This window comes from Taudactylus pleione, unplaced genomic scaffold, assembly GCF_031769625.1.
Source record: "Taudactylus pleione unplaced genomic scaffold, aTauple2 ptg000329l, whole genome shotgun sequence".
NCBI classification, from domain to species: Eukaryota; Metazoa; Chordata; class Amphibia; order Anura; family Myobatrachidae; genus Taudactylus; species Taudactylus pleione.
This window is the reverse complement of record NW_028284730.1, coordinates 6673500-6700911: the sequence shown is the minus strand read 5'-3', so window position 1 is coordinate 6700911 and position 27412 is coordinate 6673500. Positions and strand designations below refer to the sequence as shown.

Genomic DNA, 27412 nt, shown 5'->3' with positions numbered 1-27412 from the left:
TAATCTAGAAATAGGTTTTATGTACAGTACAATATAAAAGAAAACAAATTAAACATAAGACTTCATTAATCATATAGTGCAGATGAGCTGTAATCAATTGCAACCAATCAGATACTGGCTTTTACAGTCAAGTGCAAGTTTGAATATTGAAAGCAATTATCTGATGTGTGCTATTTATACAGTGTTATTACTTATGTCTTACAGTATCTCCATCACTAAAGAGAAAAAAATATGACATCTGTCACCAATCCTGATGCCCCTCTCATGCTGCCAAGATGGCATGGAGTAAACAGAACATGAAAACGTTAGAATTACTAGGAACATTAAAAAAGTTGCAGGTATTATGGTATAAAGCAACAATAAGAAAGATACTCTAACCTTATGTTTTATCAACCTGTATTTATTTAATAGAATATTTAGGAAATAAAGTATAATTTTATGGTTATTATAGAACTATAAGGTAGATGTACTAAGCATTGGAGAGAGATAAAGTACCAACCAATCAGCTCCTATCTATCATTTTTCAAACAGCCTGTAACATGACAATTAGGAGCTGATTGGTTTGTACACTCTCTCTCTCTACTGTATCTCTCTCCAAGGATTAGGACATCCCCCCCTTTGTCATCTTTCTAAAAGTTAGGAAGAGAGATATATGTGTTGTTTCTGTGAAACAGAGGTTCCCAAACACGGTCCTCAAGGATACCCAACAGTTCAGGTTTTAGAGATATCCATGGTTGAGCACAGGTGACTTAATTGGGATGTACTTAGAATACCGGTGTGCGGTATCCCGGCTGAAGAAATCCCGGCGCCGAAATGCACCTACCCTGGCTAGAAGACCAGCACTGGAATACCGACAGGAGGTGACAAATCCAACGCAGGAATCCCGACAGCCAGGATGCCGAACGTAAGTATAGCGGGGTTGATTAGGACTTAGCCGCGGGGGGTGAGGGTTAGGTTTAGGCGTCACGGGAGGGGGGGGGGGGTCGGGGGGGGGGGGTTAGGCTAGGGAAGGGGGAGGTTAGGGTTAGGTACCCCAGGGGGTGGGTTAGGGTTAGGCACCCCTGGGGGGGTGGGGTTGGGCTTAAGCAGAAGGGGGAGGGTTACGTTTAGGCACCCAGGGGGGAGGGATAGATTTAAACACTAACGGGGAGGGTTACGATGGGGTGGGGGGAGGGTTAGTGTTAGGAGGTACAAACAGAGGGTTAGGGGGAGAAGGGGGGAGGGTAAGTATACTTACCTGACCGTTGTCGGGTTCCTGAGTATCGGGATGCCGCTGTCGGTATATTGACAGCAGGCATCCCGACTGCCGGAATTCCATACCCATTCCTACTTAATTAGTACCTCAGTCAATTTGATTTAACCACGTGTGCTCAACCATGGATATCACTAAAACCTGAACTGTTGGGGAGCCTTGAGCACCGCGTTTGGGAAACTCTGCTGTAACATAATCTGACTATCGTCTTTCAGTGTCCTGCCGTCATTTGTTTTCTCATGCAGTCCCCGAACAGAAAAGAGCTAGAGCATGAACTATACGGCAGCAGGTATGACATCATCAGAGTGAGGTATAATGTCATTGGGAGGCTGGCCAGCATCCAATGGTTAGAAACATGGCAGACAGCAATCAAAAGATTTTGCAGGAATATCTCAGACTGTTCTTACCTTGTGCAGAGAGAAGTCTAAGACAAGCAAAAAGCAAAACCAGTAAATGACTTGTGGTGAAGAGTGTGTTAAGGGGGTATATAAACCTATAATAAAAAATGAACCAGTATGAAATAAATCATTCAAAGAGACATAAGTAAATGTTTTCATGTCATGGCATGCATTATGCATTAAGATAATCCTTGTTTCCTTCCACTAGCTTGGGCTGAAAATGGCTCCACACTGACCTTCATTAGGCTTATTTACACTATATCTGGTGTGCATAGGAAAAACATCTTCCCCCGGTCACAATCATGATCAATTCTGATGAGTTTGTAACTTTTACAAATACATTTCTGAATGCTATTAGATTTTATACAAGCAAACGTATAGTTGAGTTTCAAGAAGTTATATGATGAAATAATATGAGAATTCTGGGCAGAGAACATGTGGGGTAACAGGATGAGATCAAGGGTCTGAGGTATTTGGAACTATTATGTCGATGAAAGCGCCGGTTCATATTTATAAATATAGTTTTTGCATAGAATAAAATCAGTTCTCCTGAGTGACACTAAGAATCCTCTTCCTTCTCCTTGTGTGTGAGAACTGCCAGATCCTCCTTCTCGTCATTGTACTCCATTGCATTAACATGGACCAATACAGGGCGGGATAGAATCTTAAGAGCTTCTAGGTAGCTCGGGGGCGGAGTCTGTGTGTTCTCCAGTGGGCGGGACAGGACTCGCAGTGCATGCATGTAGCTGGGAGGAGGGGTGACGGTGTTATTTAGGCGGAACCCATGAGGAGCCAGCAGTGCATTCACTTCTGTCAACAAGAACAGAAAACTGGTTGAATGTTCATTGCATAAACAACAAATATTTAATAAGAGATATTTTATCATTTTAAACCTGTTTAATAAACATTACTATATACTAGGCTTAGAGAGTACTCGCACTTATACAAAATGGATTCAATATTATTGTAGGCTTACCAATAGGCATAAGGTACAGTGTAGTGTTAGGTTGCGGGGTGAAACTTACCACTTGTGTCTTGGATGATTGCTGGGGATGATGGAGGACTGTGGCTTTCCTGGACGATTAGATTGGGGACCTCCCTGTGGTAAATGTTTCTCCGTGTATGCATCTCACGGCTATGGTGGGGTGTTTTGCAGAAAAGGGAGAGTACATTCTTGTGCAAACACTGAGTACAACCCTTGCAGGACTTGACAACACGAACCCAGCAGAATACCACGATCATCAGGGCAGCAGCACATATTGTGAGCCACACGAGCCACGATTCCTCCATTCTGAGAGATACATGGAGAGAACAGGAAAAACATCCGGTCAGACATCACAGGAACATCCTCTAACACACATCACATGGCCATCCCCCAATACACATCATGGGACCATCCCCTGACTACCATCACGTGACCATCCACTAAAACACATCACGCATCACGAGACCATCCCCTGACAACTATCACGGGATCATCCCGATACACATCACTGGTTCATCCCGTGACACACATCACGGGACCACCCTCTAAAACACATCACGGGACCACCCTCTAAAACACATCACGGGACCATCCCCTGACACACATCAGGGGACCATCCCCTGGCACACATCAGGGGATCATCCCCTGACTCGCATCAGGGGATCATCCCCTGACTCGCATCACGGGATCCTCCCCTGACTCGCATCACGGGATCCTCCCCTGACTCGCATCACGGGAGCCTCCCCTGACTCGCATCACGGGAGCCTCCCCTGACTCGCATCACGGGAGCCTCCCCTGACTCGCATCACGGGAGCCTCCCCTGACTCGCATCACGGGATCATCCACGGACTCCCATCACGGGATCATCCCCTGACTCCCATCACGGGATCATCCCCTGACTCCCATCACGGGATCATCCCCTGACTCCCATCACGGGATCATCTATCCATCATTCATTTGGGCTCTCAAGACCCACTTCTTTATAAAAAGCCTTCCAGCTCTCATCCTAACCTACTTCTCCATGCTCCTGGTTCTTTAAACTGTGAGCTCTTCAGAGCAGGGCCCTCTTCCCTCATGTGCTTTTCCTTCCCTCACTTATACAATATAGGTACAGAATTAGCATAAGAGGTAGAGAGTCCAAAATCCTAACACTAGTACACCAGCCGGACAGCGGACCAAAGAAAGTATATTTTATATAGAGCAAACATATCATTTCCAATATTGGAGGACTGTCCCACAGATATAGATTACAGTCTAAATGGAGGGTCTAGAGCTGTTGTAGAACTACACATTCCAGCATGCCCTGCCACAGTTTTTCTATTTAACTATGCTAAAACTGTTGCTGGAAATTCTGGGATGTGTAGTTCAACAGCAGCTATAGGGCCGCTTATTGCCCGCCCCTAGTCTAGAGGGAGCATACCTCGAACTCAGCCATGTACGCCAGATCAGGACATATTTATATTCGGCCTTATGAGTAATGTATAAATAACGTTCATGTTGTACCGTAACACTGTAACACTGACCAAGGACATCCAAACCTGAAATTCTGGCCCAGTAGTTGCCATCCAGGTACGGGGAAAACAAACTTTAGTCAAGGTACAAAGGTCAATAGCATATTGTGTACTATAGGTGTCTAGTTGATCATTGTCTATAATCCAAAGGCAGCAGAACCTGGGAGTGAGAAATAACTGAGGAATACCTGTTTTAGATACTGAATATACAGTATTACCCTAACCCAAAAGGCACCCACCACCGGGCAGTCCCAAAGTAAATGCCAAAAGGTACCCTGGGCAACGTGACACTTGGGGCAGACATCCGAAGCCCATCCACCAAAATGTAACAATCTGACAGGGGGTTAGATACGTCCTATGTAGTATAAATAGCTGAATTCTCTGAAATCTGATGGAGACAGTGCAACCCGGGGACAAGCAAGGGCTTGTTTCCAGTGATCCTTACTAAGCGTGCCGAGCTCCTGTTCCCAGCTCCGTTGCAATTGTGGCAAATCCGAGGCATGGTGGATATATTTATATTTTTAGTAAAATAGTTTGAATATTAAAAAGAAACAAAAGTAATTCTAGCTGAGATCCAAATAAATAAAGTTTGTTTTTAGTAACTGAATATGCGGTTATTCTACAATGTGTAGATAGGGGAAACTACAAACGCCATTGACCGCACATATGCTCTAGCATGCATCATTTCTCACTCACCTAAATAAGAGTTACATTTTTATTGCATCAGACTCAACCCATAATTGCGTTTTCTCTTTTGGTTGGAGCTATACTGTGATTCAGTGTTGCTAAATGGGTCATAGAAGATACACAACATTATCCTCTGAACTGAGCATCAAACACATCAACACTTTAAAGAACACAAATAAGACATAATACAACCCATTACAGCAATGCACACGCTACATTTTGATAAATGTGTGATATCTGTGTTTCTAAGGGGGAGATGTACTAAGTTCTGAAAAGTGATAAAGTGCAGAGTGATAAACGACCAGCCACTCAGCTCCCAACTGTCATGTTACAGGCTGTGTTTGAAAATGTTATAATGATGTTTATCGGAATTACACAACATGCTAACAAGGAAAGGAACCGTCTATAAGGTGCCTCACCTGGAGCGGTTACACTGCAGGTATGTAGTCAGACCAGACACACAGACATTAGACACACGATGATCACAGTCCCAGACAGAGGTCCTGTTGTCAAGGCAATGTAACATCACAGGCTCCAAAGGTGACTTTCCCTTGTAAATTGCTGAGAAAATGGGTCTCTGAGGCTTACACCCCATCTGTTGAACGGGATGGAGCACAAAATCATATTAGAAGATTATATGATACATAACACTGGCAGTAGAGAATTTTTTTAGTAAATTAGCCCAAACAATATTCACAGTCATTTCATGTTGCTTAAGGTGTCTGACATTTCAGATATAAACTATAATTACACAGGTCTGCGATGAAAAATCTTTTTTAACAAATTTATGTGATGCTTAAAAATCTTTGGCTTCTGAACACGAAAATAACTCCCGATTTTGCATATCACATCACGTTTTTTTGCAAAACATGTATTTATGAATGTAATTTTTTTCATATTCTTTAAAGTAATAAATGTATTCTGTCTACATACAGTATATTATAAAACATTGTCTTAAATTAATTCAGTCGGTAGTATAGAACGTCGCAATTCAGTTCTCGTCATAAAACCCCCCCGCCAAGTGCCAGATTAAGATCCACATGGTCCTGGAGCTGAAATTCACAAAAGGCCTAAACCCCATACTGTCTAAAGGAACATTGCACACACACAACTACAACTACAACTACAAGGTGAGCTGGCGAAGGTGGAACCAAATACAACTCATTTTAACCCCTGCCTACCACCACACACACAGTACACACACACAGTACATATACAGTACACACAGTACACACACACAGTACATATACAGTACACACAGTACACACACACAGTACATATACAGTACACACAGTACACACACACAGTACATATACAGTACACACCACTCATACAGTACTAGTGATTTCAACATTTTTAGGCAATGTCAAGGATCCAAATTACAAAGAAATTGTCAGGGAAATGCTTAATAGTTACAGAAACCTTGGCTGAAATATGAGTTTAAAGGTACATTTTTTTGAATTCCCATATTGAGCATTTCCCGAATAATCTCGAAGACTACAGTGAAGAACAGGGTGAACGGTTCCACCAAGACGTTAAAGATGTAGAAAGAAGATACCAGGGTCGTTGGGACGTCAGCATGATGGCTGACTACTGCTGGATGATACACAGAGACTACACAGAAAAAGCTTATAAGCAAAAAGCGACAAAACGAAGTTTGAAGACAAAAAAAGATTAACGATTTTTTCAATAATTATGGTTTTGTTTCTATTATTGTTTGAGTTTATTGTTATTTTATTATGTAATTAAGACAAAAACACAGTGATATCATCTACACTTCTTTATATTTCACAAAAAATATGTCAAAAACAATGAAACTTCTTGTTTTTTTCTTAAAAATGTATGTAACCCCCTTATAGGTAAATGTGATGTGGTAATTTTTTTTATATACTATTTCTTGATGTACACAGTAGTATAATTAAGAATATAAAAGTATTATTAAAAAAGCTTTCAATACCTTAAATTTCGCAGACCTGTGTTATTAGACTAAATTATAAGCATTTTATACAGTAAGTCACTGATGAGTTCGGTTACCATTTAAATGCAAAAGGCCACAGGATAAATACTGTATGTTTACTATGATGACTTGTAATATCTGCTATAACTTACAGCAGGGTGTATATTATTTCTTATAATTCTTTCCTAATGACACTGAAGTGATGCCGTCAGAGCTCGCCGATAATAATCGTACCGGTATGATTGACACGAGTTTAAACATATGTCAACATCACTTGTGTATAGGTGACATGTTTAACAAACGATTAAGTGCGTGTTCATGGACAGGTGCTCGATCATCCTGGGAAGCACCCCTCCCATCAGAAAAGAAATGCTACAGCATGGGGTGAAGGTGACCACCCAGTAGACTTTTAGTAGCCGTTAGTATGGACCTGGTCTTCTAAGGGAATGACTGCACCTAGGGGCGTTTCTAGAGAGGAGCTGTGCATGCTGCATACCTATGTTCTGTGTGCGACTGTGGGTGTATCTGCATGCGAAACGCTACGTTACAGTGTCACAGCCACTGACACTGTATCATAGCATTTTGCATGCAGATGCCCCCACTGTCGCACACAGAATATAGGCATGCCGCATATCATTTTAATCGGCAGAAGTTGCTTGTGTGTCCTAGAAGATGCATTTGAAGGTAAAAAGTTGCACGAAAAGACGCTCAGCATTAGCAAGTCATACTGCTCTCACGCATTATGTGTAGTGCGACTTGTAGCACACACGGGGGATAGATGTACTGTATGTGGACACATCTGTATAAGCTGCACCATTCCCCACCACTCCACAAGAAGAATGACCCATTCATGGATAACAGCTAAAAAACTTTGCTCACACTGAAGCTGATCTCCGGGTCACGCCAACAATGCCTCTGCAAGACTGATCAAGCAACATGGTCAATAGGCTGCCCAGTACGACACTGAACAAATACTAAAATACAGAAAAACATGGATGAGGAGTCATCACGGGGTAAAGCATGCCAAATAGGTCATGGAATTTTTATGTGGTGACGAAAGATGGTTTCCTAATAATCTGTATCAATTATTGGGAGCTCAATAAAATCACTATCAAGAATGGTTATCCCCTCCGACTAAACCATGAGCTCTTCAAGAGGTTCTTTCAGGTTGAAGTCTTCACTAAACTGGAGTTGCAAAACATCTTTAACCTTATCCATGTTCAAGAAGGGATGAATGGAAAATGTCCTTCAACACAAAGGATGACCACTACAAACACGGGCATATGATTCGGCCTGCGCAATAACCCAGCATCTTCCAAGTACATGTGAAATCTCTCTTTAGTCACCTAAAAGAAAATCACTCATCTACCTGGGTGATATAACCTCATTTACTCCAGCACACTTTAGAAACATCATGACCACGTGAGAGAGGTACTGCAGTGGCTCCTGGATAATCGAATGTTTGTCAATATGGAGGTGTTCCTTCAACTAGTCCAGAGTGAGATTCCTGGGGCACATAATTTCAGCATAGGGTAAAGAAGTGCTTTAGGGAAGCTCTTTGCTGTGCCCGACTGGCTGGTGATCAGAACGATCAAAGCAATCCAGAGGAGATTAGCAACTACGAGTGACATTTTAGTCACAATTTCTTATAACGGTCTTGCCCAAACAGTAGACTCCTAACTTGAAATTGAATAGGTGCCAAGTTCTCCCAGACTGATGACAAGGACAAGCTTTGCCTCTGCATCTTTATATCAAAGAATTTTACCTCTGCTGTGGTCAACTACAGCATAGTAAACCAAGAGTTATGGCCCTCAATGAATGGAGACACCTCCTGGAGAGGTCCAGATTCCTTCTCTCTATCCTCACGACTACATTGAATTTGCAGAAAATTGAGGGAGCAAAGAGGTTTAACTCCCAATAGACATAGTGGACGCAATTTCTAACCAATTCTGACTTTATCATAACATACAGGCCTAGATCCACCAGCGTCATTAATGAAGCACTATCCCTACAGTTGTCTACTGAACAATCATGAAGGATAAAGCCGTTACACCACCAGTCTTGATTCTGTGGGCTAACGAGTGATAAAACTCATGCGTATGATAATGGTGCTCTAGCCAATCAGCTTCCAACCATCATCTGTTTGAAAAATGACAGTTGGGAGCTGATTGGTTGGAGCACCATTTATTATATGCAAGGAGTTTTGTCACTCGTTGTGAATGATAAAACTCGTTGATAAATAAGGCCCTGAGAATTCTATCTCTTTGGAGTTGCTGGTCAGGATCGATCCAGCATTCAATAAGTTGCCCAAATCAACAGAATATTTCACCTGGCTGTGAGCTGGAGGTCTAGCAATGGAGACGTAACTCACAATTGACGGGGCATCTTTTCAGCAGAAAATCAAACTATTAAGGTAGGTGACTGTAAGGAAATATATTGCCTACTGCACTATCTTGTACACACATTAAGGCAAGGGACCCTGTTCTCCGGACTCCTGATAACCCTTCATCTTCAATAGAAGCCATGTAGCCATGTCTCCAAGAACTTAGGGCCTGATTCAGAGCTGGACGCTCTTTAAGAGCGCTCACTCTGAATCAGGGCATTTTGTTTTTTTTACGTTGCGGCCTCCTGGCCGCTCGCTAAGCTGTGGGTGACCACCCACAGCTTTTGAGGGTGGCCAGGTGATGGTCGCGACCATCGCGACAATCGGGGCTTGCGACGAGACCCTTGTGGGAGGGTCTCATCCGTCGCAAGCCCCAGAGAGCTTCCTGCTCTAACAGAACAGGAAGCTCTCCACTGACATCACTGGTGATGTCAGTGGTGCCTCCCACAAACGGCAGGCGTTCCTTAGGGAATGCCTCCGTTTGTGTAGAACCGCCTACAAAATGGAGCGAGCTGTCGATCAACATCGACAGCCGCCCCTTTTGTAGCGAGTCCCGGAGCAAGAGAATTTCTCTCTCGCTCCGGGGCTTGCGCATGCGCACGCCGCGCGTGTGCAGAACCCCACCATCGACCCACTTGCGAGTGCTATGCGCTTGCGAGCAGGTCTGAATCAGGCCCTTAATCTCCTAACTCCCCAGTTACCAAAGTGACACCACTATCTTGGTGAGAGTGTATCGTTAGTGAAAGCAAGTCATTTTTACCACCTTGAATAAAATTGTTGTCACCACTCCAAAGATAATTACAAAAGATTCTTAATGCACAGACTTCCCTTGCAGATTTTTGGTTTTTTAAGAGCCTTCTGCAAGGGGGTAAGATAATTTCACAACAATTTTCAGCTAAGTACCATCCCCAAGTCGAACGGACAGATGAAATATGCTGAAAAAAAAATCCCTTGAACAGTTTCTACAGTGCTTGGTTTCAGATGGCCAGGATGACTGGTCCCAATTACCAGCGTCAGTAAAGTTCCATAGACCAGCCTGGGACAGGACTCCACTGATTATCACCATTCTACCAAAACCATAGATTTTACACACTGATCAACCCAGAGGTCATCATCCATGTCCCCTCTGGTATACATACTACTATGATGGTGCAGGGGGAGGGGAGCGGGGAGTTACTCTTGCTTCTATCTCAGTCGAATTCCAGTAGTAAACTTCTGTTTTTTTTTATTGAGTCCTCTGGATAATGTTACTAACTTTTTCATGGGCTCTCTCTGCCTATATTTTCTATATACTATAGGTCTGGAAGAAGAACCGATCCATATCTGTACTCACACAAGTCCACTCAAACGATGGAGTTTATACATCACACCATCAATGACTTTAAGTGGAGGTGAATAACCAATGGGAAAACAGGATGCTTCAGGTGTAGGAGATCCACGAGAGCCAGTATCAGTGATATGGGCCTGCTCTTACTTTGTTTGGCACGTGGTCTTATGTGGATGTCAGTTTTAAGGTCTAAGCTGTATACTTATTTTTTAGTGGTTCTGGATGTGGGATTTAAAAGGGCAATAATATTAAATGCAAAACACTTTCAGTTTTCAAGTTAATGTTATTGCCCTTTTAAATCCGGTGACCAGAACCATTGAAAAGCACCAGCTGCTTAGTAAATAAACCTCTACATCTCCATTTAGGTCCAGCACTCTCTGCGCTCTCTTTATATCTGCATTTGCCAGTTTATTAGCTTCCTTCCTGTGGTGCATGGGGAACAAAACAATAAAAATGTATCCTAAAGATATTTTATACATTCGATACACAATTTTCTAGGATGACATATAAAATAAAGGAGGACAACAATTAAAATATACTTAGAAAGCAACTAAAAGTGTTAATACTGTAAAAACTAAAAAGTGCTACTCAGGATTTTTTTTTGGTCAAAAGAGCTAACCCTCTTACCTGTTGGCAGAGCAGAGGGGCATCACTATCTTGGATGTTTGTAAAACACAGAGGACTCCAGCCGTCCTCCACTAACACCTCTATGTGCCCATCGCAAGACGTACGGCCCATCGACAGTCTCCACGAGCTGTTATCTGTGGAGTTCAAATAAGCAGATGAGAGACAGAGATAACCAGTTTCCCAACATTACCAGCCCATTCCAGATATCTGAACATTATTTTTTTCTTTGGTGTTCAATCTATAATGTACAGGGAGCTTGGAAAGTCCATCTGCAGTGACTGTGGGGTATATGGACTAAGCCTTGGAGAGAGATAAAGTACCAACCAATCAGCTCCTGTCACTTTACAGGCTGTTTGTAAAATGACAGGAGCTGATTGGTTGGTACTTTATCTTCATCTACTGTATCTCTCTCCAAGGCTTAGTGCATAGACCCCTGTGTGCTACGTACGACACAGTCCAAAATTCAAATAAGGGAGCCACAGCAACTGCCAGTGAGTCCTGGCTGGCGTTGTTTGGCAGCGTTTGGAGTGGCAGTTGGTTTGACTCCCTTATTTTAATTTTGGACTGCGCTGCAGCCCCACCTCTGGGGCCACCACTGTCTGTCACACACTTAGCACACACTATACAAACTCCCTATATATAGAGCAAGAGGTTGGACACTAGCTATTAAGAATATTACTTTTTAAAGGCCATACCCTCTTCCAGGCTTGACATCAGTTAACCAGTTCCTCCCAGAGTAGACTTAAGAGTAGAAGGTATCTTCTTAACCAACCAAAGGGCATAAATGGACTGGAAGTAACTGACTTCCCTAATGCACTACACAACCAATAGTCAGCACAGGGACCAGGGAAGTGGTCTAATGGCCGATAGAGTGGCACTGCCATGGTCTTCAGTTTTGTAACACCCACAAAAATGTTTACAGGGCAAAGTGAAGCACCACAAGTTGGTATTGCTGGTCCAGGACTTCAGTCAAGGGAACCAATGCAGTGCTCGGCATCTCTGGATATCTTGATACTGATGGAGAACAAAATGCCTCCCTGATCCATACATGCCCCACTGCCCTCAACCAATCCGTCCTAAAGTAGAGGGTCCTTACAAACGTGATGACAGATCAGTATTGTGGAGCCGACAAGTGGTTTGAATAATGCCACCAGAAACTTGGTACTGAGAGATGAGGGCCCTTTAGCGCTTGGGATAGAGCAAAATTACGCTCTGGGTTATGAGGGTAACTGACTGAAATAAACAGTAGCTATTGTCATGTCCGGCGGGTAAGGACTGTTGGAGGCGTCACCCTGTTGTCACTTCGTATCCGACCCTAGTCAGAAGAGCCTATTCCCCAGCATAATGTAAAACATGAGAAATAAAGTATTTCAAAAGCAAACAAAGAAAAAAAGATCAGAGCATATACAGAATTCCGGATACCTTGTTCACCGCTGCACAGTTATGCAGCAAGGGCTGTTTTCCTGGCACAGAAGAGGTGGATGTAATGGGGATTAGCACATGTATGATCACTTATTAATGCACACTAAATGTCACCAGGTACATGAGGACTATATGGAGTTTGTATATTCTCCCTGTGTTTGCGTGGGTTTCCTCTGGATGCTCCGGTTTCCTCCCACACTCCAAAAATATACTGGTAGGTTAATTGTCTCCCAACAAAATTAACCCTAGTGTGTATGTGTGTGCATGTGATAGGGAATATAGAGTGTAAGCTCCATTGGGGCAGGGACTGGTGTGAATGGCCAAATATATATGTGTGCGCTATATTAATAACTCATAATAAATAAATAAATATTAAAAAACACTGGTCAGCTTTATCATTGGCTGCTTGTTACATATAGACAGTAGAATGCAGACCTTTGTACTTTACATCGATCTAAAAAATCTGCACAGTACTAAATCTAGTGACGAAAAAGAAAATTAATTTAAAATCGACTCTCCCCAATAACACACCAACCTCTGAGGTTTATACCAGGTATAATATATACACATACTTTATTGAAGTATATACTACAGTAAAGTAGGGATAAAACTGCCATCTGTTCTGCATGAGGTCACGTATGCAGCCTCTGTAACCACAAGAGCGAGTTCATTGTGTACCTGTTTGCACTACATACACTGTGTACTACTGAGCCCATGCTGTAAGTACCAGCGAGAACCAGATCTGACAATGAATCTCTGCCATTACCTGTAGGGTCTGTGACGTTCTGATTACAAGCGACAACAGCAATACTGTCAGGATCACAGAGCTGCACGACTCGTCCCGTGCGCTCACACTCACTCACACTAGACTCGTTTCCTGCGAGTGACAGAGAAGAGAAACTGCTGAGTATCAGGTTCGGTGATAGGCAGATACAGCAAACACGGTCGGTCTTTAGTTTGGGGCGAATGTCTTACTTTACTGTGTGATCAGTGGCCCCCATTCAGAGCCGCTCGTAAGCGGCCGCTCGCTCGTTATGACCGATGTTCGCACATCTGCGCATGCGTACTGATTTTAATACGCATGCGCGAACCAGTCAGTGCGGCCGAAAATCGTTTGTTCGCTATATAGCGAATGCCTGCTATTTTGAGTGACAGAGGGAGGCATTTGTGGGTGGTAACAGGGGAAGGTGCTTGAAAACGGGGGTGTGGAATTAGATCGCAGGCGTGCTTAAAGGTCAAAACGGGCGTTTTAAGGGAGTGCATAATTAATACAGCAGCGTCATTGACCACGTCACTTGGTTTTTTTTTTACTCCGAACTGCTCGCAAAATAGCGGTTGAAAAAACCAGCCACAAGAATAGCGAGCAGTTCATACGCTGTTCGATGTACTCGATTAATCTAATAAATAGCAGACATGACGTAGGATGTGAGCGGCCAGGGGGCGTATTTTTCAAAATTACAACCGCAAGTTTTGCTCTGTCGTTCAGACTTAGAGGCGTGAACAGACCGCAATTAGCGAACGGTTCATTTGAATAGCCACCCCTTGTTTTAGAACGAACGACCGCAAATAGCGAGCGGCTCTGAATCAGGCCCAGTGTCAGGAAAAGAGGATTATGGGCAGAGTATATGGAGTCTATGTAAGGAATGAGGACGGGTCGATGTCATGACTCATTACAGTGCGCCTGACAAACCTGTGCATTGCACCCCTTGGATGGCTCCGAATGATCCTCGTGGAGAAGACTTTAGTGTCCATGTGATATTTGGTGCCCCACAGCCTGATTCCTTGCACACCACATGCGCAACTGGGGAGTCTGCGCTCCACTGATTATCGCACACCTGCGCACAAAAACACAATCATCAACCCATATCTGTCACGTGCTTATCCACGTTATACATTATCAGATAGCCCTGGGTAATACTCTGCTACAGCCCCTACTGGTAAGAAATAAGAAATATTTATTGAAAAATAGATAAAATATTTTTTTGTTACAATGTACTTCTCTGTAGAGATCTACTAATAGGCTCGTAATGAACCGCGCAAATCTCTCTTCCCGGATGCAAACGGCGAGTTTCTGCATACAGCACATGCGCAGAAGTGACTTTACGCATTTTGCATATGCCCGTCCTATCCTGAGTCGGGCGCAATGTGGCTGGATCTGCCTTTCTATGAAATATGGCGAATCGATGCAGGAACTGGGAGGTGGTAAAGCGATTGCATGGACCACCCTGACATGTGGCTGTGTCGCGTGCGATTAGCAAAAGTTCTGTGCGAGTCCTGCATAGGGACAAGGGAAGCCTGTGTCTGACTCATCGCTTGCACCTGGCATGGGGCTGGTGCAAATGCAGATACTGGTGTAATATCAATGGGAGGCACTGGTGTCCGCTTGCACAGGCATGATCCCCCGCATTAGTTGAACGGATTCTCGCATTAGCATATGGTAGTATAAATGGCTTCCGTGGCTGCCCGCAACTACAGCCACTTTGCATGACAATCAGATTCAGCCCCTAAAGCTGTGTGCTCATGCGAGATGTATGATATACAGCACCCGTGTATCCTTCAGCTAGCTGAGACAGCCTATCAGAGAACACCGCCTATCAGTACAATCAAGGCGGGTATCCACTACCCGACAGTGAAAAGACTGAATGATAAACTATATCGTTATCGTTGACTACACTGCAGGGTGCCCACACTGAACGATATGTCGTTCAGTGCAGACACAATCAGTCATCTGCAAACATGCTCAACCTGACGATATCGTCAGGTTGACCAGCATGTTTGCACGATGACAGATGTCTAAAAGACCAAATTTTCAAACGATTACCGAACGATATCGTTATCGTTCAATCGCTCATTTTAATCATCTAGTGCAGGGATGGGGAACCTCAGGCCCAGGGGCCATATAAGGCCCCCGGAATCATTTGGTCAGGCCCTCTGAGCTTTTTTCTGCAAGCCTCATCTGGCTAGGAGGGTGCCTAGAATGGCACCCTGCAACCAAAATATATGCAGCAGTGCCGTCTGGAGCGTCCTTAGGATGATTCAGACGGTCACACTGCCCTTACAGCTCCCCGCAGCATCTTCAGGATGCTCCAGGCATTACTGTAATCACCAGCAAATATGGCCCACCCCCGTGTGACATCACATGGAGGGGGTGTGGCCTGAACCAGGCCCGCAAATAATGTTCTATATATCAAAATGGCCCTTGGCAGAAAAAAGGTTCCCCACCCCTGGTCTAGTGGATGGAAGACTGAGCAGGCATCCAGCTTCAGAAGCCTTATTCAGAGGTGGACACTAATCCCATCACGGCTGCGGCTTTGTGTGCAGCGGTACTGAGATAATATGCAAATGCCGCAGTCGCCGGGATCTGTACAGAGATTCCCATCGGTGGTTTCTCTGATCTGCTGCTTGTGTACAAATACGCAACATCGGTCGCACCACTGATCCTCTGAGCAAACCCAATGGATGCTCGGAATGTCCGTCAGAAGTCAGCTTCCAGACGTAGTCGCAGGCTGGGACACCCCCCCAAAACGGTCATGGCACGCCTGCGTGTGACTTGCCACACCCCAAATACTGATTGACTGCAAATCGCTCTGCGTCCAAATCCTCACTGCGACCGGGACGCATGCGCTGTGCAAACATAATCGCTAGGTACACACCTAACACATTTGCGAACCGACCCAGACGCTAATATGCGCATACACGAGTCACTCACTGCGCTCGGAAATTGTGCGCTCGTAGTACACAGACTGAGCGCTACTTTGAGTGACAGAATGTGCCATTTGTGGGTGGTAACAGGGGAAGGTGCTTGTGAACGGGGGAGTGGTGCTGCGAACGCAGGCGTGTCTGGGCGTTAAAACGGCGTTTTAGGGGTGTGCATAATTAGCATGGAAGCGTCATCGTACACGTCACTTGGGTATATTTCAGCGCTGCAGTGATTCCAGTGCTTGCAGCGGGGTAGGGTTTACCTCAAGTGCTACGTGCAGCTCCGATGGCTCTCGATGGTTCTGATTAATCATACACTTCCTGGAGATGACGTGTGCTAAGAAAGTAAAGTGGGCGTCTTTAGACCGGCGTGCGTTCGCTCTGGTGTCGCTCTCTAAGACATAGAGGGCGTCCTTACACCAGATCGCGGAATTTGCATACCCGGCCCCTTTTGGCAGCGAAAGTGAGCTGCTTAGCATCCGGGTCTGAATGGCCCCCACTGTCCTACCAGTGACAGTCTCCCTTTGCATGCTACACACCTTTCATCCTATACAACCACCTACCCCACTGACTTTTCCCGCTGCCCTCTGACACTAATATTATGTGAGACTAGAACTCCAAGGTCCCTGTACTCGGTTACCCAATTGTTTGGGTTTATTTTTATTACCTGCTGTGCTCACGGCTATAAATAACGATAATAGACACCAAAAATAGCCGGCAGTTAGTAGCTGTAAAGTGGAGGAAATTAAGGTGAGTGAGGAAATTGTCATTCGTGAGATGCAGAGCGGAAAAAGCTATTTATACAGAAGCACTGCGTGTGTGTGCATATATGTGAGATTGGAGAAGAATAACATCCGTAATAATGTTACCCAATGTATTCAAATCGGATTTCAGCCCCAAAAACATTTATTTTCCTTTATTTTTGCCTGTTGAACATCCTTTAGGTGAAGTTATAGGAGCTTCCCAACATCTCTTCAGTCGTATTTGAATTCCAAAGTATGTCCAGATAGACATGACCACGCTAAGTGGCACATCACTATGGAGCAGGGGCATTTCAAGAGAGGAGGGGACCTGTGTCCAGTCTCTGTCCAGGGCCCCCTTCTCTCTCCCCGGCGGCCAGCTGTACACCGAGCGCGGTGCCGCATGGTAGACTCTGGACACTAGAGTGTGCCCAGAGTCTACAGCGCATTTTCAGGTCACCGGGAAAATAGCAGCTGCGGGCCATTTTCCATGCGATTTTGACAGTACTGATACTAGCGCCGACGTGGGACTCTGGCGGCGGAGTGGTAACTATTAAAAATATGGGTGCAGGGTGTGCAGTGTGGGCCCCCCTTGGACCCAGGGGCACGTGCGCCCCTCAACCATTATAGAAACGCCCCTGCTATTAGGTCGATTCACTGAGCCTTGGAGAGAGACAAAACGGAGAAAGATAAGTCCCAGCCAATCAGCTCCTAACTGTCATTTTTCAAACACAGCCGGTAAACTGACTGTTAGGAGCTGATTGGCTGAGACTTATCTTTCTCCATTTTATCTCTCTCCAAAGCTTAATGAATAGACCCCTGAGTATCTAAAACCATACCATGGCAGCCAGCATTGTTTGGTCCCCCACAATAGTGGTGATCAGCTATAGGACTGTTTGGTGAGGAGCCTGTGCCTCTATTAGAGGATGGGGTGAGAAAGGAATAGCTTCCACCGTTGGACTTCTCCCAGAACCCTTTGGGCTCTGGATTATGTACAGTGAATAAGCGGACGGGAGCCCGGACAAGGGCATCTACAGAAGGTCAAGTCGAATGTCAAGCCTGAGCCTTCAGATTGAAAGGTATCAGGGTTGGCGTAGTGATTAGCATTACTACCTCACAATCCTGAGGTCATGAGATCAATTATTGACCAAGATCCTATCTGTGTGGGGTTTGTACGTTCTCCCCTTGTTTATGTGGGCTTCCTCCAGGTGCTCCTGTTTCTTCCCACACGCCGTGTGATAAAGAAAACAGATTGTTAGCTCCACAGCAGGGACTGCTATGAATGACTACATGTTCTCTGTAAAGCACAGCGTAATAAGAGCCTGATACAGAAATGTACACAATGGTGATATTTAAGCAGAACGAGCGATTGTTTGCCATTGCGCATGTAAGTAAGCCGCACGCGCAGTGACTGTTTTGCGACTACACTCGCACAGAGGAGTCAATTGCAAAGTGAGTATCAGGTAGTCATGGTTTGGGGTATGTAACGGGAGGGTGGAGGCTTGGCAAATGCAGGCGTGTCTGACCGCTTAAACGCTGTTTCATGGGCGTGCATAAATTAGCCATCGCGATCTCCTTTGCAGCATTAGATCGAGGAGAGACGCTGTGTGTGAGACAGGTCAGACTTGCTGCATATATTGCATGGCTTCCTGATCTACGTCAATGTTACTGATGTTTATGCTGGTGCGCGACGTCGAGAGGATATTAGAACGCAGCAGTGGGCGTCCCTATGCTCGGGCAAGCTTTGGACACAGCCTATTTTCGCATATGCGCACCGTGCGAAATCGCAGCTGTGATAGCATTAGCGTCCATCTCTGAACGAAGCCCTATGTGTGCGTTATATAAATAACTGATAATAAATAAATAATAATCGTGTATCTTCTTTGGGAAGCTTCAGCCTGTTGGCAACAATAATATACACCACCCTCGGGGAGGATGAATGGAAAGTGAAAAAGAGCAGGGCGTATTAGTAAGGGTATACTGACAAATGAGATTAGTCATGATGAAAGGAAAATGTTCAGGCTACAATAAGACCTGCTGCAGGGTTAGTCCTGGGCTTATTACATACACTTGCAGCTCTGGAAATCGTGGGCAGTTTACATTCCTAGATTATAGAGAAGCCCAAGAAATATTTAATATCTCCCAAGGAATGTTTCTCCTTTTAGCACTTAAGACTTATTTAATTGACTTGTTTATCATATTCACAATGAAAGATTTAAAAGTCCACAAGACGTGCCTGTGTCCTAAATCCATCTCTTATTACATCTAACATTGGGGGGATTCCTAATAATAGATCAGAGCAAAATAAACAAACCTGGGAACATTTAATAATTAACAGACAGTGCTCAGGGTTCCAGTTTATACCACTGCATGTGAGGCAGGCTGAGAGGGCACCTGTTATTGAGGCACACAGTAACGCATGTATGGGGAGATGTACTAAGACTTGGAGAGAGATAAAGGGGCTGATTGACTGCGGATCGCTATTGTGATCGCATCTGCCATTACGCACGCAGATCTGCTGCGAAAATATGCTAATGTTTGTAAACGCAAAGCCAGCATAGAGACGCCCACTACCGCTATCACACATCCATAAGGCCTCGCAGACCTGCGTATACATCGGTACCATCGAGTAACATCGGCCCCTCGCATACTATTACAGAAGGTCTGACCTTACTCAGAAATTGCAACTGTCCTCGCACGCAGTGACTACTAAAGCTGCGTATGCCGTCGCAGTGGCTAATTTATGCATGCCCAGAAAATTGCGTGCCAATGGACTGGCACGCCTGCGTTTATACAACTACTACCCCGTCACCACCCCCAAACACGGACGTCTTTTCCCTCCATCTGTGATGGCTTTGTATCTGCGTAAGTGATCGCAGTGCGATCGCAATGCTAACTCATACAAGCGTACTGCGGTGCATGCGCAGTATGCACCATCGACCAACCTGTGCACACTGTTGCATTTGCGATCCACAGTTAATCAGGCCCAAAGTACCAACCAATCAGCTCCTAACTGTCATTTTTCAAACACAGCCAGTGACAGGAGCTGATTGGTTGGTACTTTATCTCTCTCCAAGGCTTAGTACATTTCCCATGTAGGCCTGTATTCAATTAGGTGTGAAAAGTCCCGGACTTTTCGCATTCTGGACCTTTTGCCATCATCGCTGGTTTTGCATGCGAAAAAGTATCGCGCCCAGCACCGCTTATCCCCGTATTTAATTAGAAAGCGGCAAGAACGGAACCCGGCGAATTCGAAATCAGCGAAAAGTCCTGTCAAAAATGGGAAAAACACTCTGTACCTCCCGAAAAGCTGAACTAACATAGGGGATCACTATAGGGGTGTCCAGTACCCCTAATAAAGCTTTTCTGGGGGGGGGGGGGGGGGGGAAGGGGGTCCAAAAAAGCTTGCTATTAGCGTCTTTGCATAAGTGGTGAAAATGGCATTAAGCAATATTTTTTCTGCAAAATAACTACACCCTGCAAATTTAGGGTACATGAAAATGGGTGCTAGCATATCTTGAAGTTGCTAATGTGACGTTTTAAAAAACTTAGAAAATCCACCTGCCGCAAACACCTGCAATTTTAAAACACCTGGGGCATACTTGGGGACCCCCCAGGAGTCTATTTCGCTAGTTTTCAAGTTTGTCCCGCAACTTTGTTTTTTTTCGCCACCAAAATGAAAGTATTTTTTTGGGGGTGTTCTTAGGTTTTTGAAAAACTTTTTTTTTTTTTTTTTTTTTTTACACAGTTTACCTTTGGGGGGCTATCCCAAGGGTGCAGGGTGGTTCCCGCAAGTTTGCACCCCAAAACCCCAATTCTGCACTTTTTTTTGACAGCTTTCATAGGCAAATCTTTTTTGCCTATTCCAATGTTTTGAGTTTCCGCACCGGCGAAAAGTCTATGGAATTGAATACGGGGATATTTTTTCGCCGGGAGAAATGACGTCACCGGCAAAACTTTTTCACCGAAAAGGGCTTTTCGCACCTAATTGAATACGGCCCGTAGTGTGAAATCTCGTAGGTCTCTATGCTTGTCCTATATATGGGTAAGTTAGAGTGCAAGCTCTGTGGTAAAGAGATATATTGGGTTAAAATGGGTGTAGTAGGTATTACCGCCGGACGCATGTCCCGACAGCAGCAGTCCGGCAAGGGTGAAAATCCAGATCGTCCCTAAGGTAAGTATCGCTAACCTAATCCTCCCCCCCAACCCTAACCCTCCCTTAGGGGTACCTAACCCTAACCCCCCCCCAAGTGCCTAAACCTAACCCCCCCCCTTCCCCGCCGCCTAAACCTAAGTCCCCTGGGGGGGGCCTAACCTCCCCCCGAGGGTGCCTAACGCTAACCCCCCTTTCCCCTAGCCTAACCCTAACCTCCCGGGGGGGTGCCTAACCCTAATTCCCCCCCGGGAGCCCTATGCCTAACCCACCCCCCTGCGGCTGTCCGCGCCCGGCAACACTTCGATCGGGATGCCGGGCGTCGGTCTTCCGGCGTCTGGTTAATGACAGGCGTCTACATTTAGACGCCTCTCATTAGTACCACGCCGGAATTAGAACGTCTGGAAGCCAGCGGTCGGGATTTAGACCGTCGGCTTCCAAACTACATCCCGTTAAAATAATACTGGCAAAATCTATATACAAAATATAGGGACATACATGTAACGCACAATCTGTATGACTGTTACAATGTGCAGGTTAATAGAATTTGGTTGAGGTTAGTTCAGAACAAATGAGAGCAGAGCTGACCCAAGTGTAAGGTCACTGAGACCCCAGGTTCTAAAATTAAATAAATAAAAAAAAGACACATTGGATATAATATATATATAAATACCCTAGCAGCTACTCATTAATGTTGGCACAATAACTCTAAATATAGTGCCAGGGAGGACAATCTCAGCAAACACAAGAGCAGCTCATGGACTGTGCAAAACTATTTTTATAAGTAATCAGAATCTGTATGGGATTTTATCCAGTATGGTAGAAAAAGAGGCACAAAATCAACCACACTGCTGTTACACATAATAAATCCCCATGTCCCCAAGATATCAGAAGTGTGGAAAAGGTGCTTAATTTCTGAAGCTGATTGCAAATATGGGATGGATATAACAGTCTCTGCAAATATCATGTCACAATGCTGTTACACTTCATGTATTAAACTAGGTAATGTATTAAACTAGTTTTGCAGTCAATCCTTCGCAGCATTATTTAGGTATCAGGATTATGTATCAAGAGAGCACAGCTGCAGATCCCTCCATGGTAACTCATGCTAGTACATGTACAGCCAGAAGAACACGCGTGTGCAGAAGCCCAGTAGGCTCCGAACCCGGAAGTGAAGTATTAGCATAATCTATCACTTTACTTTTCACTCTTTGCCGAGGTGGTCTCTTACCAGAGCCTGTGTCCCAGCAAAAGAATTATAATACATCTCAAACTAAAATAATTTCTTATATCTGCGATTGATAAATCAGCCTCTTTGGGTCTTAAAGCTGGATCGATATCTCAGTCATAGGGTACCAAAGCTGTTTACCTGGTTCCAGTGATGTAAAGCCGGCCCTGGATGTATACATTTGCCTATACATATATTGTATGGAACATTCCAGTATGAGTGGAAAAGCGAAGCATATCTGTGGAAAGAAATATTAATATATGAACTGTACCAGGTTGCCAGTGTGATTGCTAAAGAGGAAGACGATGCCCTCACAGGTCTCCCGGGTCTCCACCATTGATTCATTCTGGAAAGTTACTAATGTGCTGTGAAGATCAGACGCACCACTCAGCCCTAACCAGGATGAAGGAAGAAATGATGTCATAGATTAGTCACTCAATCAAGCTTTAAAGTGCACATTTCATGGGCCCAAATAATAATCATGAGCGACATCACTGTAGTACATGGCAATACGCTGAGGAGCTCATGCCAAATTGACCGCAAGTTGGCCGTAACTGCTCACGCATTGCGTGCATAGAACTGTGGGGGAGATGTATCGAACCTTTTAAAGAGTAGAGAAGTTGCCCATAGCATGAACTTCTACCTATTATTTTTTAGAATATACTTGATAAATGCTAGCTAGGTGCTCATCGTTTGCTATGAGCAACTTCTCCACTTATCTGCTTTAGAAGATTTGATACATCTCCCCCTGGGCGGGATGCATCAAGCATCCATCCAGCCATTCATCGCATGCATGCCAGCGTTGTCCTTTGCGATAGAGGGACTTCCAGGTCTATGACCCAGAAGTCCCTGTGTGCATTCGCAGAACGCTGCAAGCGCCCCCAGGAGTCCCGGGAGGGATCAGATTGGCACAGGATATACAGTAGCTGTGCTGTACCTCAGATCTGCCAGTGTCCTCCCAGTCGCTAGATAGTATAGATTAGCCACCAGTCTCTGCTCAGCAGAAATAGGCCTCCTAAAATAGGTGTCCTTTTTCTCTATGTGCGGGGTGACAAGTGTGAGAAGCTCCTGGAAGGTAGGCTCATCCATACGCAGGAAATTACGAAAGTCGTCAGGGTTATTCTCACAGATCCCCTGTACTACTGGCATATGAGAAAAGGTGTCTCGCCTCAGCAGCCAATCCTTGGTCCAGCAACTTCTATTCTTGCTCCTCTTTCTTTTTTAATAGCTTGTAGTGTTGTCACCATAGCAGCAACAATACAAGCGTGAGCCTTTCTTCTCCTCAAACTCATGATGGGGATTGCAGCGAATGAATGTATTCTCTCCACAGCACTGACCTGTTAGCTTCCTATGTTTGTTTATGGTCTGTAATCACACACTTTTCCTGCCCATTATGCTAATTCTGTCTACATCTATCGTGACTGTAGCCTGAATGGGGAGAGTGTGTACACTGGTACAATTATTTTCTTTCGATAGTTTGGATAGAGGGGTAAAGAACGGCGCAAGTAATATTGTATAGGTGTGTACATGCGTGATAGGGACGTTCGATCGGGAGTTGGGTCAATTTAACCATCGCGTCGAAAGCGGATTGTATATATGTGTACCTAGCTTAACCCTAAACCTAACCCTCCCTTTGTTGCCTAACCCTAACCGTCGCTCCTAGTGGGTAACCCTAACCATCAGGGTAAGTGTCTAACTGTCCACCCTATTGCCTAAGTATTGGGGTCAGTGTCTAACCCTAACCGTCCCTCCTAGTGCCTAGCCCTAACCAAGTGCCTAACCATCCCTCCAAGTGTCTAACCCTAACCCTCCGGTAAGTGCCTAACCATAACTATCCCTCCTAGTGTCTAACCCTAACCAAGTGCCTAACCCTAACCCTCCGGTAAGTGCCTAACCATAACTGTCCCTCCTAGTGTCTAACCCTAGCCAAGTGCCTAACCCTACCCTCTGGTAAGTGCCTAACCATAACAGTTCCTCCTAGTGATACCCCTAACCGTCAGGGTAAATGCCTAACCATCCCCCCTAGTGCCTCACCCTAACCGTCGGGGTAACAAAAAACAACAAAAGACGTCGTCAATTTTTGTGTCGCTTATTTCCATGTCGACCTTTGGTACCCGTCAACCTTTTGTACTTGTTGAACTAAACCCAAGTCAACCTTTTGCCCGTGTCGACCATTTGGTGTCGACTTATACAACCGGAACTCATCTGACAGATAGAACATGGGTGATAAATGCCCCAGCGGTCGCTGTGGTTTCAGACATAAATCCTTGTTTGAATCCCTAATTCATACTTGCAGAAAGTTACCATTTATTAAAAAGTCATACTTATTAATAATGCAAAGAAATACCGGATTTACACAGTAACAGACTACACAGTTTATGTTTCAGTTAACTGGACATCAGATTACATGTACAGCATTTAGTAACAGATATGATGCTTCCATAACACAATTATGATCTATGTCCAAAGTGATGCAAACGTCGGGATTATTGCATCCTCAGCCCTGCGTACGGTGACTGCCCAGTTTCACTGATTATTAGGAAGCGTTCTATAGAAAGTAAATTTGCAGGGCTCCTGTTCCGAAGAGCTGGCACTCTGAGGCCGGGGAAGGGGAAATAATGTTTGCCGACATTGTGAAAGAGACCAATCAGATTATGGAGAGTGAACGGAAGTCAGGGAGTGCTGGGTGGGGAGATGGCTGGAGGAATGGGGGGTTGAAAGAGGAAAACTTAAATTAAACTCACCAAAACGGGATAACCATAGCAAATAACAGGAAAGGGGCAGTGACAGCTCCATTCCAGGGAAGGATAAATCGGGAGGAGGGCAGGACTTCTGGGTACAGTGGGAGGGAAGTTAGGACTAGAAGAGGAAAATACGTGTGAGAGGAGGGGCAGCAGAGATTTAGGAGTGTCTCTCAGGCATGCAGTAGTACCTGTGTCTCACACACAGTGACAGTGCAGTCTTTTACACAGGTGTAGTCTGTCTGCAGAGCCTTTCACACAGGACAGGAGCAGTCTATCTGCAGAGCCTTTCACACAGGATTAGTATAACTTGATAGTTCCTGGAACCTGTAGTTGCAACTGGATGCTTGCTGGAACCTGTAGTTCCACTGTAGCTTCAGAGTCACAGGTTGTCCTAGCCTGCACTGTACCTAGCTCATGTTACCAGCCAGATATACACATATAATTTGTTTTGGGGTCTATTCACTAAGCCAGAGGTTCCCAAACGGTCCTCAAGGCACACCTACAGTTCAGGTTTTAGAGATATTCGTAGTTGAGCACAGGTGGTTAAATCAACTTGACTGAGGTACTAACTAAGGGCCTGATTCGGAGCCGGACGCTATTTGCGCTCGCTCGTTCAGAAAAAGGGGCCGGATATTTAAATAGAGCGCTCGCTCTTTGCGGTCTGTTGACGCCTCTATGTCTGAACGAGCGAATGAAATTTGCGCTCGCTATTTTTTAAAAAACACCCCCTGGCCACTCGCATCCTACGTCATCTCCGCTATTTATTAGATTAATCGAGTACATCGAAAGGCGTATGAACTGATCGCAGTGCTTGTGGTAGCATTTTCCTACTGCAATCATGCGAGCAGTTCAGGCTAAAAGACAACCAAGTGACGTGATCGAAAACGCTGCTTTGTTAATTATGCACACACCCACGCCTGCGTTCGGATCTCCACTCCCCGTTTTCAAGCACCTTCCCCTGTTACCACCCTCAAACGCCTCATTCTGTCACTCAAATTAGCAGGCATTCGCTATTTTGCGAGCACACAATTTCCGACCGCAATGACTGGTTCACGCATGCGTATTACAACCCATACGCATGCGCAGTTGTGCGAATATCGCTCGGAGCGAACAAGCGTCCGCTTACGAGCGGCTCTGCATCAGGCCCTAAATCACCTGTGGTCAACCATGGATAACCTTAAAACCTGGACTGTTAGGGTGCCTTGAGGACAAGTTTGGAACCTCTGCACTACGCCTTGGAGATAAAAATTGAAGAGAAATAAAGTACCAACCGATCAACTCATAACTGTCATGTTACAGGCTGTATTTGAAAAATGACAGGAGCTGATTGGTTGGTACTTTATCTCTCTCTACTTTATATCTCTCCAAGGCTTAGTGAATCGACCCCTTTGTCTTTAAAACAAACTCGGAGGGCGAGTTAAGCTAGGTACACACTGGAACGAATGGCCATCAACGGTGATTGTGCGTCCACACTGGGTGACTTTAAAGAACGACGTAACGATCACCGTTAAGTCATTCATTAAGAATGCAGTGGCCGCTAGCGATATCGCTAGGTTTGATGTGCAATATGTAGGCGATATGTCGCTGCGAAACGGCATCTCGTCCCAACATCGCTCCAGTGTATACCTAGCTTTAAGGTGGGTACACACCTGATAGATATATCTGTAGATCAACTGATCTGCAGATATATCTGCAGACTGTGCAGAACATATGTTCTGCATACAGTCTACACGATCCGTCATGACTGACGTCACAACTGGGTGGGCATTTACATGCGCCTGCCCAGTTGAGCTGTCAATCACCACCTGCCTGTGCAGCAAGTATACGGGCGGTCGGCTGACCTCTCATACACACAGCACGATGCCTCAATATATCTGTAGATATATTGACCATCGGCTGTGCTGCAGAGCCGTCGCGATGTGTCTGTGAATGACGTCGTTCACAGACATATCGCTGGTAGACACTGGCTGATGCGCACACGATATATTGGCCGTCCGCCAGTGTGTACCCAGCGTTAGGAGCCTATTTATGAAAATTTGCGATCCTGTCCTGAAAAGTAACATCCCTTATCATCATGTATTGCAGAGATTTGGAATGTTCTTTTGGGGCAATATATCATACACAAGTCACCAGGACTGGGGAACTTGTCCCAGCGATGAATAAAAATTAAAGTGAGAGCAAACGTTATCACATCCGGGTTCAGACCTGGCCGTTACAACTGTGCTTACACGTCGATGGGGTGAGCTGCTCAGTTCTCCGGGCTTGGCCCCGCTAACTAATTCCATCTAGTCTTTGTTAC

General features: G+C 44.9%; 1 protein-coding gene across 1 annotated transcript; it reads right to left on the bottom strand.

Moving 5' to 3' along the window:
- Positions 1-25200, bottom strand: LOC148509303 (scavenger receptor cysteine-rich type 1 protein M130-like). Its single transcript, XM_088443226.1, has 8 exons — positions 25114-25200; positions 22641-22762; positions 14240-14384; positions 13316-13426; positions 11128-11261; positions 5253-5428; positions 2676-2941; positions 1-2460 (listed from the first exon to the last, which is right to left on the bottom strand). The coding sequence occupies exons 1-8, from the start codon at positions 25163-25165 to the stop codon at positions 2210-2212; spliced, it is 1257 nt and encodes a 418-aa protein (XP_088299352.1). The 5' UTR covers positions 25166-25200; the 3' UTR covers positions 1-2209.
- Positions 25201-27412: the final 2212 nt, after the last annotated feature.